Source organism: Ammodytes marinus (genome assembly GCF_949987685.1).
Source record: "Ammodytes marinus genome assembly, chromosome: 4".
NCBI lineage: Eukaryota > Metazoa > Chordata > Actinopteri > Uranoscopiformes > Ammodytidae > Ammodytes > Ammodytes marinus.
Genome location: NC_137233.1, coordinates 17,093,320 through 17,111,001, shown reverse-complemented (window position 1 = coordinate 17,111,001; position 17,682 = coordinate 17,093,320). Strand labels below are relative to the sequence as shown.

Sequence of the window (17,682 nt, the reverse complement as noted above, 5' to 3'; positions counted from 1 at the left end):
TGAAGGGATAATAGATCACTTTTGGAAATGCTGAAAATCTGCTCCTCTAGAAATGGATGGTGGATGGGGAATGTATTTAAGTATTGGGTCATGATAGTCAGGTAGAGGGGTCACATCTCAGCAGGGCAGTGAGGATCAAGAAACCTTGACAAAGTCAGGCGGGCCGCCGGGGGAAGGTCGGCAAGCCAGAGCCGGAAGAGTCAGCCAGGCATGTGAAACTAACAGCAATACGACCATGATCTTGAATCAGTAAAATGAAAAAGGATGAAGAACAAATACTGGGCTGGCAGAAACTCATGTGATCTCTGCTGGGAGGAACATCTTGTTGGCCTGAAGAGGGGCAGCATCCAGCAAGTGACAGTCAGACAGGGGAGGTGACTTCTGTGAAACCTCTGATGCAGGGCTTCCACGTTGATCGCACACATGCCCCAAGCAAGAATCTGACACAGAGCAAATCTGTCTCTCTATCGGAGAAGCATCCGTCTCTTGCCTTCCAATTCTGTCCTGTATCTGTGATCCTGTGTGGGGGATATGGATTACACCTGCTCCTGTTCACAGAAAGAAGAGGTCCCTGGTCACCAAGAACAAGAAAATGTAATGTAAGTTGCAGTTTGGATATGCATTTTTGATGACTGGATCAATTCATCCTGTGTGCTATAATACATTATGTGTGCCCTAATATAAAATGTCTCAAATTACCTTCTCAGCTGTCAGTCTCTCTGCATGACCTGCACACCTGAATGCCCTCTCCTCTTTCCCCAAAAAAATTAAAAAGTTCCCATTGCGGAATTTGGATTGAGTGCAGGTAAGAAATGTTTGGGTAGTGGTTCAACATCATGGCATGGCTGTGCTCCTCCAGTGGTGACTGAATCATCTGAAAGTGAGAGACAACGTAACACTAAAAATAACACATCATGCAGTTGATTCTTCTTTTCTATATAAAATGTAGCAGACACTATAGGCAGACTGGAACATGATAATCATAAAGTGGGAAGTCTTAAATATATCTCACCCTTCAAAACAATATTAGAGCTTTGGTTGTCACAGCAAGGATTATGCCCAAATTCCCTCGTCATCATCCTGTTGTTGGCAGTGTTACAGGAAACCAGCAGAGATATGTGTACATGGAAGAAAGGAGACAGAAACTGGAGTAATGGCTGATCAAAAGACAACACTGGGACAGCTATTGGACTATTTGACTTTTGTCGATTAGCATCATTACATGAGAAAATAAGTCATTTCCAGCAGTCTTTCATTGAGTAGGACACTTTAAGGAAGGACAAATGATTCTGCAAGATTTTCTTATGAATCGTTTTCTTTATAAAGTACAGTTTAAAAGAAACACACATTTATCACACTTTTTTAAACATTTCAAACATTAAATCACCGTATTTGGAACCATGTTAGTAAGCAGTCATGATTCAGGTAACATGGTGACATGAAAGGTCCCAATTATAGTTGTCCTAACTCAACCCAAAGTCCCTTGTGTTTTCCAGGTGCGCAGCACTCAGCAATGGCGACTCTGATTAAGAGATGGAGAGATATTCCACTGTAAATGGAGCTTAAAGAAATACCTAAACACCTGAATCCTAAATAAAGACTCAGATGACTGAACCTTTTCTGACGAGAAAGACTTAAATAAGTCTAAAGCTCGCCACAAGGGGAAACTGATAAATTTGGTCTCTCTCATCTCATCGTCAACCGGTTAACCGGGCGGGTCACAGGGGCAGCAGCTCCAGCAGCTCTAACTGGAGGATCCCGACACGTTCCCAGGTCAGCTGGTAGATATAATCTATCTACCTAGTCTTATGTCTTCCCAGAGGCCGCCTCCCAGATGGACGTGCCTGTAACACCTCCCTGAGGAAGAGCCCAGGGTGCAACCTTAGCAGATACCCGCACCACCTCAACTGGCTTCTTTTGACGCAAAGGAGCAGCGACTCTGCCCAAAGTTACTTACCAATGACTGAGCTTCTCATCCCTATCTCTAAGGGAGACGCCAGCCACCCTTCTGAGAAATAAAACATTTTGGCCGCTTGTATGAACAATTTTGTTCTTTCGTTATTACCCAACCTTCATTACCATAGGTGAGGGTGGGAACAATGATCGACTGATAGATCGGGAGTTTTGCCTTCCTGCTCAAATTAATTTTTGTCACAGCGGTGTGGTAAGCTAGTGCAATACCGAACCTGCTGCTCCGATTCTCTGGCCTCTCTCATGTTCCATTTTCCCCTCACTCACGAACAAGACACAAAGGTAACTCCTTGACATGGGGTAAGGACTCATTCCCTACCTGGAGTAGACAATCAATCGGTTTCCTGCTGAGAACCATGGCCTCAGATTAAGAGGTGCTGATCCTCATACCAGTCCCCTCCATACTCAGAGCTTTCAGCATTTCCGGACGGATCTCATCAATCCATTGTGGAGTTGTTTGTCTAACTCAGTGACTTCCACCAGGTAAATTGACGATGATCCCCCATCAGCCTCAAGCTCTGCCTCTAACATAGAGGTTGTGTTAGTAAAGATTCAGGAGTTCCTCTAAGTGCTCATTCAACTGGCTGATTACCTCCTCAGTTGAGGTCAACAGCGTCCCATCCTTACTGTACACAGTTTGGATGGTTCCCCCGTTTCCCACTCTTGAGGTGCCGGATGGTATTCCAGAAAAACTTTGGTGTCGACCCAAAGTACTCCTCCATGGCTTCTCCGAACTTCTCCCACACCCGCTGCTTTGCCTCTTTCACGCGGAGGCTGCAGTCCTTCGGGCCCGTCTGTAGCTTACTGTGGTCTCTGGAGTCCCCCGAGATAACCAGTCGCAGCTTCCCTGTACCGGTGTCCACCATGGTGTTCAAGGGTTTGAGGAGACTCCTCCAGACATTCCTAGTTCACCCGCACTACCCGTTTGGGCTTACAGGGTCCGTCCAGAATCTTCCCCCACCCGTTGACCCAACTCACAACCATATGGTTATTGGTTGAAAGCTCTGCCCCTCTCTTCACCCGAGGGTCCAAAACATGCACCCTCAGATCAGTTGATACTATCACAAATACGATCATCGACCTTCGGCCTAGGGTGCTCCGGTACCACGTACACTTATTGGCATCCTTATGTTCGAACATGGTGTTCGTTATAGACAAACCCTGATTAGCAAAGAAGTCTAATGACTAACGACCAGACGGGTATAGATCAGCGAGGCTGTTCCTCCCAATCACACCTTCCCAGGTGTGTCCATTGTTGCCCATGTGCACGTTGAAGTCTCCCAGCAGAAATATGGAGTCCCCTATCAGAGCCCTATGCAGGACTTTGTTCAGGGTCTCCAAGAAGGACGAATACTCTGAGATATTGTTCGGTGCATACAAACAGAAACAGTCAGAGTGCTGTGGTTATATAGCTTGTGGTAACACTACTGTAAGGTTGTAACCTGCTGGCCACTGAAAAACAAATCACTGTGCTATTGTAATGTGGCTGAGTTGATCATTTTCAAAGGTGGAGTCAGCAGTTCTGGGGGACGTCTGTCATCAAAATATTTTTTTTCAAAATCAGTTAATATGTCCTCACGATCAGCTACCTGTCCATACTTTTTTCGGCGCAAACAAAGGTTGTACAGGTATAGGATCGTGAGAAAATGTTAACTCAAAACAACATTTTTGCTGTAATGTGGACTCCACCTGTAAGTCGCTTGCTGTAGAGGTTAATGCCCGGGCTACACATCCCGCTTCTACCTCTGTAGTGCATCTGTGTCTGTAACTGCTGCGCCTCGCTGTCTGTTGTTGTCCACACATGCAGCGTGCCAGCTTCTCACTGCTTCTCCTGGAGCAGCGCCGCTTCTAAAACCCAAGTCTTTCTACATAGTTGTCCTTTGATAATTATCTTTAATATGAAGATGTTTCATCTTATTTCATGATACATTTAAATAATATCAGGGGGACTCCTTACCTGGTCAGGGGCAGGGCGGTGACCAGCATGTGGGGGTCCTCGGGCTGGTCCGCCACGATGATGGGGCGACTGCTGACGTGGATGCTGGCCGTGGTGCTGTGGGTGCTGTTGGTGCTGAGGGTGCTGGGGATGTGGGTGCTGGGGGTGAGCACCTTGTTGGGGAGGGCCGTGTTGGTGCTGTGGGTGAGGGTGCTGCTGAGGTGGATGTCCGTGCGGGTGCTGCTGCTGCTGCGGATGCTGCTGTGGGTGCTGTTGGTGAGGGTGTTGAGGCTGTTGGGGGCGCGGGTGCTGTTGGTGCTGGGGAGGTGGTTGTGGGTGCTGCTGTGGGTGCTGCTGCGGGTGCTGCTGTGGGTGCTGCTGTGGGTGCTGCTGTGGGTGCTGCTGTGGGTGAGCAGGGTGCGGGTACTGGGGTTGTTGCTGCTGTGGATGTGCTTGCTGTGTGGGGGCCTGCGGGTGTTGTGGGTGCTGTTGGTGCTGTGGGTGTTGCGGATGCATGCTGTGAGGATATGGAGTCTGCTGTGTGTGTGGAGCGTGGGGGTACTGGGGCTGGGGCTGGGGCTGAGCCTGAGCGTGCGGCGGTTGAGTCTGGGCGTGGTGAGGACCGTGTGGGTGATATTGCTCGTCTTCGTAGTTGTCGGCTATCAGCTTCATTCTGCTTTGTGTCTGTAGACAGTAGAGGGAACTGGTTAGAGCATAATGATCTGCAGCTGCTAACAAGAACATGAGTCATCGGATGAGTTTATGACTGGACAAAGCACATCTATTTTCAATGCATGGGGGTGGAAATAAAAACAGGAAAACCTCACAACATAATGCAATCCAGTGAAATAACCATGCAGCCAAAGCCGAGGCTTCAACTGTATATTTATTTATTTCCAGACTTCAGATTTTGTCAGCCGTTGATTTTGTCAGCTGTTGTAGTTATTAAAGCCGTTGTGATTTATAAAGAAAAAGAAAAAAACATTGAAGGAAAAGTTAAACATTTGAGGAAGTGTGCCCATTCAATGTCTTGCCAAGCTCGATGAGAAAATTGATACCCCACATAATATACAAATGCCGGAAATAAGCGGAATCAGCTAGCCTGGCTCTGTCCAAAGCTAATGAAATTCATCTGCCAGCACCTAAAGTTTAAAAATTAACATTACATCAGTACAAAAATCAACTTGTTAGGAGGACAAGTTGTGGTTTTAGAGGAAGTTAAATTTCACTATATTCCTGGAGTGACTTACGATACGGTACGGAACGGTCGGCTAAGATAAGATGTACTTTATTTCCCCCTCATTAAAATGTGTGTTGGACTCTGCACACATAAATAAATGCCCTAAAAGTTAATAATTTAATTTTTTTTACTTAATTGAATCTACTATTTGCCTCCAGATAGTCCAGCCTTTATGCTAAGCTAAATGATAAAAGAACAACAAAAAACAACAACCCTCTCCTAGCTATATGGACATTATGTTTATGCCATGCTGCCGATTCTGGAATTCCTGGTGTGTAACTCATACCAGAGCTATAGACCTCGGATTTCGATTCAAGTAAGACTCAAGTCAAAAAATGAGGACTTGAGTCTTGACTTGGACTTGACTGCTTCAAGTCTTTACTTACTTGGGACTTGACTCCTTGAAGACCTGACATGACTTGAGGCTTGAAAGCAAAAACATTAAAGACTCAGGTTTTGACCTAGTAAACACACCTTGAATATTGCAGGAATTATATCAGGCCTTTGCATTGAATGGATTTGACCTCAGCTGTGTAAATGAACAGAGCTTTGATGAAATTAAATGTCACGTAATATAGAGTACAAACTTCTAACTTGATTGGACCTGTGTGGAATGACTCGAGACTTGACTGAAAAGACATAAAACTTGGGAGACTAATAAGATGCTATTTGGGAAGACCAGTGGCCATGCATGTGATCCACTCCCTGTAGATGAAATGAAAAATATGGCTAGTTGCCTTTTGCGAGCTATATTTGAATTTATTTTGATAAATGTTGAATTGACAACCAGGTACAGAGCAAACAGAAGGTTCCTTGACATTGTGCTACAGTACTAACGTGTTGTTTGAGCTGGTGCATCAGTTTGTCCCGCTCCCTCTTGAGAGACAGCACCTCGTCCTGGGTCTTCTTTTTATTTGAGGAAGAAAGTTCCAGCAGTGCAATATTAGCATCTTTCTCACTGATGGCCGCCAGCAGAGCTTGTTGTCTGTAGACGAAAAACAATATCAGCTAAAATAGAAAAAAACATTAAATAAATAAATGGTATATAGTTAGGCTATAGCCCTTTTAACCAGTAACTAAAACTGCTTCAGTTCAATTAAACTGCATTAATATCAAACACTGTTTAAGTGCATGTTAAACTACTGTACTTAAGTTTCAGGCATATTTCTCAACTCAAATATATTTAAAGAGTTATTTTAACGGACAGTTTAGGGAGAGTTGGACTATAAATTAATCCATGCCTTAGCAAGAAACACATCAAGAAGAATGCGGGCCATCTTTGTGAGGCTGATATCAAATGTTGTGACGGTACTAACTTCATCTCGAGGATCTCCTCCAGCTGCTTCCTGCGCTCTTGTCTCATGTTGGTGAGGTTGCCGTCCCTCTCCTGTAGCGACTGCTGCGTGGACGAGAGGCGCTGCTTGGTGGAATCCAGCTCCTGCCTGGTCCTTTCCAGCGTGTTCATCAGCTCCTCTAACTGAAAAACAACATGCATTACATAGTCACACATCAAATGTATAGAAAAGAAACATAAACACGTTTTCCATTTTTTTGAAACCATACATGGTAAATAGACACGAGAAATGCGTGCTAACTCCTCTCAAATTACCCTGCCAAGCAGACAGCGCCTGGTTGCATCTGTCCCATTTGCATGTATGTAAATGGAGGAATATTGAAAATCAAGCGTACAATTGCTGCCTTCCTTTTTAAATAAGCCTTTTTGCAAATAGTACCTAATCCTCAGAGGCCAGCATCAATTGCCACATGCTGTTTTAGTGGTGCAATTACGCTTCTGAAAAGCGTGTACTAAATCAGCGATATTTCTCTATACTCCTTTTTTCTGTCTCTCACTCTCTCTCCCTCGATCTCTCTCTATCTCTCGCTCTTTAAAATGTGTGAGCTTTAAATTATATTGAATTGATATTGAGTTATAATATTGGGGACATTTACAGGCAGGGGGGAAGTGGGTTGCTTACTTTTCCAAAATGAAAAAAAAAACTTCTGATGGAGAACAGGTTTACTGAATAAGTGCTGCTTTATTAAAAACAGTGTGACTGTATAAACCTGTGATCTGCGTGTATCAGCTGACCTGTGTGGATGTAAAGCATATTCTAGAACATTGATCACCATTAAATCCTGGCCGATTGTCTTACTGAAGCATCCGCTGCACTGTGCGTAAAAGCACCACGCATAAAAGCGCACAGTGACAGAATTATAAAATCGCCTGTCAGAAATACAAAAGATATACCTAATAAAGTAACACCTGAGTATGAAAAGCCGCACCTTTGAGTGGTGGCCAGTGTCCATGGAGCCATCTTTACGGGGATCCTGTCCTAAACCTTTCTTGTCCCCTTGCGGTCCCAGTTTGATGTTTTGACCCTTCTTAGTCTGGTCTTTGCCGCCTTGTCTGTAAAACCACAAACATGTAAGGGAATTTCTGTGCCAATAATTTTTCATCATTGACTCCAATTCTGTAGTTACTTTGCCATTTCCCATTGATCAAGAAATGCAAAATACATTCTTGACGCAGGAGTGTAAGTAGAGTAGGGTATAAACCCATACTTCACAACAAAATCATGAAACACAAACAAGTATAAAATATACATCCTAATGGACATTAGAAGCAGGTGCATTTTGGAAACAGTTTCAAAATGACCACCAGGACACCACCAATCAGCTTCATGTTAACATGGTGTTCCTGAGATGACTCACTAGTTTAGGCACCAATGTTAGAATGGACAAAGGTAGAGATGGGCACACAATGGGGAGGGGGGACTTACCTAGGAGATAAACTGCAGATGGGGTGAGGAAAAAATAGAAGAGAGTAGAATGACAGGACAAGTGGAGGAGACAATGCAGCAGAGAAGAGCACACAGAGGAAAAAATAAATAAACAAAACAAAAGAGACATTAGAACCAGAACATAAATAGACAACTACAAGAAAACAATTCAGGGAACCGAGTGGAGATCACAATGTGTTCATTGTCAAACAACATGAGAGATTACAAAGGTGCCTGACACAGCAGGCTCTGCTCTGTAGCCTGACAAATGCAGGATGCACCTTTTCTGAAAACATGGAACCATGTGCATCTGCTGCCAGGCCTGGGAGTGGCAGACATGCAGTCAAACAGGCAAGAATCAGCCGGGCAAAAAGAGAGGAAGCCAACAATAGTTAGACCAAAACAGGGAGTTAGCTTGTGAGAAAATTGGTTAGGGATGCAGGGTTGTTTAGACAGAAGTACCTGAATGAACTGGCACACTATAGGACAGGGGGTTCAATCCGGACACTGACTACTACAGCACCTCACTTACTGAGCATGTGTAGACCTGAAACACAGCAGCTACATGTGTTGGATCAAGCTATAGGCAGGGTTGGCAGGGAGAGCAGAGAGGTGGGCACCAGGAAGATCACAAGAAGAGAGAGGGTCTGTTGGGGGATATTACTGGGACGATTTGGAAATGCGAGGGTGACTGAGAGTTACAGAGTTGGGGGGGGGGAGGGCAAAGGGTGAGATGGGTTGATGGATTGATGGAATGAGCAGGGGAAGTGTGCTCACGGCTGGAAGAGGCCTCAGCTTGAAGAATGGAATATTCCTACATATGCTAAAACAAAAACAGCCTCACAAATCACAAAAAGACACAAAAAGGTGTAAGTGTGTGTGTGTGTGTGTGTGTGTGTGTGTGTGTGTGTTGTGATGTGTGTGTTTCTGCAGGTGTGTGAGTGTGCATAATAGATATTTGAACTAAAGTCACTGAGAGACAAAAAATACAGTATAGTCAACTAAAACGGAGGAGAGAAGCAGAAGCAGTTAGGCAAATCACACCAAGTTCCAATACTCTTAAGACTGCTAATAATGAACTATATACGGTTGTATACAGTACATTGTTATTTAGTGTTACATATCAATATGCCATTTATGATAGGATCCTTCAGTTACAACTGTTACAATTTGACAGTGTAAGTAGCTAGTTGACGAATCCTTGGTGTGATTGGTTTTATTGTGTGATATTACCATGCATAAACATGCATGTACATAACATAAGGCCACACACAGTAGATTGTGAAATCATGACTTTATGAAGTTGTGTACTTGTGAACCAGCTGAGGTGCAAACCTTAAACTGTAAAGTTTGAACTTCCTTTCAATTTGAATCATTAAGCCACGTGTACTTGTAATTAATATTTAATTAATGAGCCACTTGTAATCCATCATACTATACGAGTGGTGCTTTAATCTGCTTTTGTGTTATTTTCAAGTTATTATACATACAAAATCTTTGCTGAAATAATACCCCAAACTTTCAATTCCGAGATATTGCCACCACCAATTATATATAAATAAATTAATGACATGCAACATAAACGCTCACACAAAAACTTTCTCACAAAAAACATTCAAAGCACGTATACATACAGTTATCCGCTATGCATGCAAAAGAAATAAAAGCAAACATGAATCCAGGGATCTTTGCTTCATGTGTACGGGTACAGGAAAGTCCCGACGGACTAAAAGCAGAGCCCGTCACTCTGATACAAAGATCCTTGAATCCTTTGGACAGGCAGGCAGACCCAGGCACACAGGTGAGACCGGATGCAGCTGCATCAGTCGCAGTCGGAGACTTTAACCACGCAGCCGAGCTGAAGTGCCAGGGCAGAGCACTCACTTTCCCAGGAAATCCCACACCATGCCCCCTATCTGCTGGGGAGCGGCAGACACAGAAGGGAGCGGGTCAGGGGGAGCTCTGCCACCAGGACGAGGGGCGGGACGAGGGGCAGAGTGAGGGGGGCTGGGGTTGTTGGTGGGGAGAGGGGCACAACAGGGAAAGGGTTGCATCGAAGATGGAAAAGAGATTTGTAAAAACAGAATTGGATTTGGAAATCGGAGAAACAAAAGAGGTTCAAGACCGAGGTTGAAAGTGATTAATGGTGGTGAAGAGAGGAACAAGTGGACGTGATACGGGAAACAGAAAGGGGAACGGGACGGAAAAAGTGGGAAAAAATTGTGAAAAAAAAAGAACAACAGCACTCAATTAATAATTATTTATTTTAATTAATTAAAATAAAAATGGTTTAACAGTAGGTGGTAGGACTGGACCTCTAAAAGTGCTTAATAGTTCTCACACAGTCCAACCGATCTTTGTCTCATTCTCATCAGTTTAATTTTACTGTCCCAGTGAACAACCACAGTCTCGTCCATCAACTGAACCAAAGCAAAAAGCTGCTGTCTCTGGACCACATAAAGAGATCAGCAGTGAGCAAATAGCTGATGAGGCCCACAGCTTCATTTGATTGGTCCATTTACTGAATTCAGTTTGACCACTTCCATTATGGGGGTGACTGAGTGGCACTTAATGCTCTAATATCAGATCCAACACAGTGACAGGAGTGAGTCTTTAGTGCATCTCAACACACAGCTGCAACTACTATCCACCCAAAATGTGTATTTCTGAGTGTATTATACAAAATCGTGACACAACAACAGGAAAGTGAAAATAAAAAGATGCATGCGAGCTCACTTAGTACCGGACACTTTAAAGTAATAATATGTAACTTTTTCAACTCATTAAAGTCGGTCTCATAGTACAATAACTTTAATCAGGGAGAATGGCGTCGTTCCCATTCTAACAAAACGCCCCCATCGCCTGCTTTCAGCACTATGTAACTTTGGCAGCGGCAACTGTATTGTTAAAGACTATAACATTAACGTGTATCAAAAAACATATTTTGTCTGGAGGTGAATAGAATTCCTTTTTTTATGATGCTCACAGAAAGGCAGATATCTCAGATTAGCATACAAATACACCAATTATTTCTATGTAACTATAACAACATCAAAAAACAATATAAACTGCTTGACCAAAGGGAGTAATGACATCAGGGTAAACTGAAGGTTGTCTACGGTTCCTTTAAATAACTTGTATAGTCGGTCACAGGTCAATTACCTTTCCAACTCAGCGATTTTCTTGTCCTTGTCAGTCTTCTCGGTCTCCACCTCTCGCAGGATGTCCAGGAGTCTCTCCGTCTCCGCCTGCGCCTTGTTGGCCTCGTCCTTGAAGTAGCTCACCTCCTTCTCCAGCAGCTTGGTTCTGTCCACGTACTCCGGGTTCCCTCTGGGGCCCGACTGATGATCCACCTCATGGGCCTTCTGTAATCCACACACCACGGGGAAAGACACAGAGGCACTCAGTGAACACTCTAATTTCAACAAAAAACCATGCAGTAACAGCACACAATCACTCACTGCCGACGGAAGAGAGATACATACATTGCTGTTTCAATGTAACTACTACTCCCCCTGCTTACCCTATCTCTTTCTGAATGAATTAAGCAGAGTAAACTGTTGTGGGGAAGAGCGTCATTATTGGTGCTGGCTCATTAGCTTTAACAGAGCTATTATTCAGCTCCATTTAGCGTCCCTCTGAGACTCCCAGTCACTTCTCAACACGTGGTGGGTATGCAGAGAAACATCACTCTGTTTATGTGTATGTCTGTGTCCTATTCTTTAACAAGCAAATAAATAAATAGTAACAAATCAGTGGCAGTAAAATCATGATCCTGTTTCATTGTTTATTTTTCACACAAGCTAATCAAAGCTCTACTTCTTGACCAAAATGGACTAATATCGCCCCATCATTGCAACAGTAAGTAACACTCCATGAAGTGCATTACAGCGGTACACATCACCCTCAGGACAATATGCAGCCACACATGTCAACACCGGTCGCAGAGGTGCAAGAATTAAACAGAGCAAGAGAAAATCCACCAAAACACTGCAGTGATCTCCAACCACGATACCTCAGCTAAACCACACCACACTGAGACGAAATAAAAGCGTGGCAACACTGACAGCAACAGCATGCAACAAGGTCCACCATATCATGCAAACCCAACAAAGCTGCACAGTCTCTGTGATTGTCAGTCAAAAAAATGGAGGAACAGAAGCAACAGGGGACCAAGTAAATCTGTCGCCCTAACAGGACGTTTTATATTTTAAGCATGAGGAGCGACGTTGGACTTGAACTTGCAGGATGTTTTTGTCACTGATTCAAAGTGTAAAATATACACAAAGGGGATTTTTAGAAAAAATATCATGTATTTAATGTGTGGTTAATGTGTTTGAATATAGATTTTGATAGGAAAATTGTGCTAAAGATTGGTCTTGATGGGTTTTAGAAAGTCCACTTCATAATGGCTTTTGTATTTTTATTATTTCATTGTGATATAATAATGCTTCCTGTATTGATTTATTCTCTGAAATTGTTTATGAAAGTGATCATTAAAAGCTTAACCTGCGCCACAAAAATGTTTGTTTCAGTGATAAGTGAAAGTGATAAGGAGGGAAAAAAATCTAATCTTGGTAACACATGAGCTTAAAAAACAATATCAGTCCATCCCTTAAAACGACCGAAAGCTTGACTCAGACTTTTACTGGGAACCTCAAACACTACGAATATGCTTCTGTAATTAAATAAATGACTTTGAGATTTACGCTTGATTAGCATTAAGGCTTCCAGAGCTAGAATTGTGAGCCACATATCCCACGTGTAATTACATGAAAAAACACAGTTGTAAACTCTAGTATCCTGCTCTTAAACTTTTGGACAGACGGAAGTGCAGTGACTGAAAACGTAGCCTTATCTATATAGGTCTTTTTATTCTAATGTGCAAGAGAGAGAACATATCAATGAATAAAACAAACTGGTCCCAGATAAACCAACTACAGAACCACAATTAAAAAAAGAAGTGATGAATAAAAAGATAAACTGTATAGTTTTAACTGACCAAAAGAAAAAGTGAACTTAAAATACCGTATATGTAGCACCAGTTTCACCACAGTGTCACAAACACAAACAGCTGCAGAATGGGTACATTGCACAGGACTCTGAGTGCAGAATAAAGCCCATTATATCAGTACAGTGCGATGATCAACATGCATCTGGGTGGGTCGGTGGGTGGAAGCAGAACCTGTGCCGGACGGGGGTGGAAAGGGGCTGGCATGATCACCATCTAGCATGTCTGGAAAATAAGTTTTCAGTATCCTCATGCTTTCAATATGTGCCTCGAAGGCGCACAAGAGAGTGACTTACAGGATTGTTCATGTGACTGAATAGCTGCTCAGCTTGCTACATTGCAAAACGGCGGGAAGGGAGTTGGGCAAAGGGTGGGGAGGAGAGTTAAGTGTTAGGATTTGTTTTGAGCCAGAGGAGAGAACAGCAGGATCAGACATGATACAATTCATGTTTGACAGAGCAGTGACATCAGTACAGCACATGTTGTTACAGGTTAAGGGCAACACATCACGGACAAATACATCGGACAAACAGACAAGATCAAATAAATAGTTAACTTTTTGTGATGTCTGTACTGCTTCGAATTCTCCACTGAAATGGTCCCTGGACTCACGCTGAGCTAATTCTTTTCTTCACAGACGCAAACGCAGCTCTGGCTTTTTACCCACAGTTCATAGCAATGAAACAAGGTACATCTCTACAGACATGATGATACAATCAGAAGCTGCAACAACCTTGTATTGCAAACACCTTTCTAAGAACATGCGTTTGCTACGACGAACTGTTGTGGTATCAGTTTACTAAAATGTGAAGTTTTTAGTTTTTTGGGCCCTGATTTAGGACTGCGCTGTGGATTGTTCCATCTTTAACTGCAACAGAACCGTTGATAGAAGGAGCTTTGAGTCCAGTGTAACAATAGTGAGGGATGACTGTGAAAATTAAACAAGGGACTGCCTAAGAAATACCAAAAGATTTATGTGTTTAAGGTTTGTAGTTGATTGCCATAAATAATCTATGAATTTCTTTTTGACGACCCTGAAATAAACTTTACATCTACATCATAAATAAAGGTCTAGGTAAATAAAAACTGACAAATCATGTTAGCCTGTGCCCATATGAGTGATTCTGCGGTGTGAGACGCACACCTACCTTCTGCAACTGCGTCTCCAACTTACTACACTCCTCTTTTTTCTGCTCAATGGCGATCTCCAGGGACTTGAGCTTTGAATCTTTCTTGAGGCCGGAAGAAGCAAGGGATGAAGCATGTTCCTTCAAATCGATGAGGCTGGACTGTAGGTGGACAGACAGCACAGACAGCTAGCACAGGTTCAAACCTGGAGGTCTAACCAGGCCACAGTGCCAGAGGCGAGGGCTTCAATGTAATGAATGATAGAGGCCTACAGACAAAGGAGGTACAATACAGTATACAATAAAAGGTCCTTGCTCCATGCACACTCACTGACCTCTTTGTCTGTTAATTCCATCTGCAGGCTATTGACCTTCTCCTTCAGATCCTTGTTCTCCTTCTTATAGGAATCCACTTCTTCCAGACGTTCTCTGTCTTCCCTCTCCCTTTGGTCCTTCAAACGCTCTATAATCCTCTCCTACCAGACAAAGAATTAAAACCATTAAGGAATGATCTAGAAGGACAACTCAGGGATATAAAAAGTATTCGCTGAGTGTGTGAAATGAGACGCAACTATCGATCAACTCATATCGTGCCCACAGCGAAGAAGAGCAAGCGTTAAGAGCAGCTCTTAATTGCTAGCACCATGTAAGACATTTCTTGAAACAAAACACTTCCACTTGCCAATGTGAAGTATCATTACTTAAATTTTTTACTCAAAGGAAAAGTTTTGGCAAATGCTCTTATTAAATATGCGCCAAAGAGTTAGTTGAGAGGATCAATACAAGTCAGCTAAGTTATCTTAACAGCTAGCCTGTCTCTGCTCAGAGGTTAAAAGAACATCCAGCTGCCAACACCTCAAAAGATCACTAATTATCACATCGCGGGGGATCATGTGGCAAGATATTTCTTGTCTGGGAGCAGTTCTTTATATATGTTCTAACCCTTGGTTTTTTATACATATCTCTTCCCCTTAGTTGATACCGGTTCTCTCTAGTTTCAAACCAACCCTGACTTCTGTTAGGAAGCAAAGTATTGTGTGATTTGTACATTATCAGTGAGCTTTTAACATCACTGCATTTAAAGCATGTCTGTTAATAAATAGTGCGTTGCGTAGTAATCCAAATCCGATCCACTTACCATTCTTATAGCTTTTTTCGGTAGCATGAGAAGCGAGCATACCTATGTTCCCCACTCTCTTATTTTTTCCACCATCAGTGCCGAACTTCACGGCAAATAGGCCTATGTAGGCCTACAGGCCTAACCCTAACCATAACCAGGCCTACAGGCCCAACCCTAACCCTAACCCTGTATATATAGCCGTGCTGTACAATACCTTCTCTGACAGCGCCTCCTCCAGTGTGGCCAGGGCAGTGTCTGTGTTACTGGAGTCGGTTTGCAGGGACTTGACCCTGTCCTTCAGGTTCCCCAGCTGCTTGTCTTTGTCCCGCAGCTGATCCTGCAGGTTCTCTATCTGGAGATTGGGAGAATGGTGGCAGCACAGGGGAGGGGGGAAAAAGCAGAGAAAAAAAGGTTAATAGTGTGAGGTCAAAACCTGAGCAGTATCTAAAGTTGGTGTAATAGCTGGACACAGAGATTACAAAAGTCGTTGAAGATTAGTGCACTCCACAGACAATGTAATGCTTAACGTGTGAATATATACTGGGGGTTAACAACAAAGCAGTAGAAATACTGAACATTAAAAAAGTACTTCTTGAGAGGAGTTTACAATAAACATTACAATGAAATATTAGGCTGCCATCAGTGAGCAAATAGGGGTTGTGATGAAACTATTTACAGACAGTAAATTATGTGCTCTGATGTAAGTACTATTTAAAAAACATGATCGACACAACAGAGAGGCAAAACCAAATAACAATATCAGAAGAAAACAAAGATTTAGAAATCACGAGAGATGGCACATATAGAGAGATAAAGGTGGACAGATTAGAGAGAGGAGGTGTGATGGAACAAGAGCAGAAATAAAAAGCAAAGGGAATGGGTGAGCAGGTCATGGCGAGAGAGGGAGTAACACTGTGAGTATTTATAGCCCATACACACCCCCACACACACACGCATGCACACACGCACACGCACACACACACACACACACACACACACACTCACTCACTAGAGCCAGTGAGGCAGAAATATCTTCGCGCTTGTCTTTCTATGGACACTTTCCCCCTGAGAGCAACAGAGACTATCTCACTTCTAATGGAGAGACTAACCACTCTGCTTTGTGTGTTCACAGAGTGGCCGGTTGAGGCCAGTACACAAGCAACTAACAGCTTTCTTCAACAGCTCGCTCATTTGTAATTTCAAATTACATCTAAAGGCCGCCCGCTCGTTATTGTTACGTGTAACCGATAAATAATGTGACAATATCTCTGGAAGAAGTTTGCAAAAGGTTTGGACATTTTTTTTCACCAGGTGGGTATTCCTACCTTCTAAATTTGCTCTTATCATGCATCTTTTGAAATGATGTTCTCACCTTCTTCTGCAGGACGTTGATCTTCCTCTCTTTGACCTCTAGCATGTCCTTCATGTCCCTGATCTCTCCAGCGAGCGTGCCCTTCTCCTCCGTCAGGTCCTGCAGCTGCTTGGTTTTCTTGTTGAGGAAGGACTCTTTCTCCTCCAGTCGCAGACGTAGAGCATCCACCTGAAGTCCAGGCACAGTACAACAACACCTTAGATGAAGTACACATGCACTATAGTGAGCCTACTTCCAATAAAAGGTGGGGACTAAGAATGTGGACTGGACCCTAATTGAGTCGAAAGATTCAGACACACAAAAAAAAACTTGCACCAACACCTTAAACTGTTATGCTGAATCGTTGTAATCGCACACACACACACACACACACACAAAAAATACACGGGTAAAAAGGGAATAATTATTGTATGGCGAAGTTAGTGAATTACAGAAGCAAAATAATTCCACAGTTATTTACTCATTAGTGCAGACGTGTGCTATGACGGTACACTGCGAGCTACCACTTCTCCCAGTCCCAGTCCAGTTAGTTTGAAGTTCCCAAAAGTAAATGAATTGCTGATATGATTTGCAGCAATAAGCCTCATGCCCAGGGCGAGCCTATTATTTGCTCAGTTTGGCTTCGGAGGATTGAAATGTTTGCGAGGCAGTGTATTGTTAGGTTGATTTGCCATACGTGAACAAACGCATTAAGGGGTTTTTCATTACCTCTGTTTGCAGGATGGCGGCACGTTGCTCCTTGGCAGTGAGCGACTCTTTGAGCACCTCTATATGCTGTTTGCAGTCCGAGTTCTGGTTGTTGAGGGTCTCCAATTTTGTCTGCAGAGCCAGCAGCTCCGACTCCTTCTTTGACAACTCCTGCTTCAGCTGGTCAATCTACAGACGTTTGAAACAGGTGGCAAATACATGTGGCGTATGATCATCACAGTGTGTGTGTGTGTGTGTGCGTGCGTGCGTGCGTGCGTGCGTGCGTGCGTGCGTGCGTGCGTGCGTGCGTGTGTGTGTGTGTGTTTGTGTATATGTGTCTGTGTGTGAGTGTGTGTGTGTTAGAGTGACAGAGATGAAAGTGAGAAACCCTTTGGTTGCTTGAGCTAGACAGCAGCTTACAATAAGTGTAACAGGAGT

At 43.3% G+C, this 17,682-nt stretch overlaps 1 protein-coding gene across 1 annotated transcript in view; it reads right to left on the bottom strand.

The window, feature by feature from the left end:
* Positions 1–1,053: 1,053 nt before the first annotated feature.
* Positions 1,054–17,682, bottom strand: part of erc2 (ELKS/RAB6-interacting/CAST family member 2) — a gene marked incomplete at both ends in the record, with an annotated part of 30,037 nt that continues 13,408 nt past the window's right edge. The window contains 12 exons of the mRNA XM_080025438.1: positions 1,054–1,080; positions 3,929–4,591; positions 5,985–6,132; positions 6,464–6,624; positions 7,431–7,554; positions 9,812–9,934; positions 11,090–11,292; positions 14,087–14,227; positions 14,401–14,541; positions 15,400–15,537; positions 16,558–16,725; positions 17,266–17,433. Coding sequence (XP_079881564.1) covers positions 1,054–1,080; positions 3,929–4,591; positions 5,985–6,132; positions 6,464–6,624; positions 7,431–7,554; positions 9,812–9,934; positions 11,090–11,292; positions 14,087–14,227; positions 14,401–14,541; positions 15,400–15,537; positions 16,558–16,725; positions 17,266–17,433 — 2,205 coding nt within the window. The remainder of the gene's footprint in view (positions 1,081–3,928; positions 4,592–5,984; positions 6,133–6,463; positions 6,625–7,430; positions 7,555–9,811; positions 9,935–11,089; positions 11,293–14,086; positions 14,228–14,400; positions 14,542–15,399; positions 15,538–16,557; positions 16,726–17,265; positions 17,434–17,682) is intronic.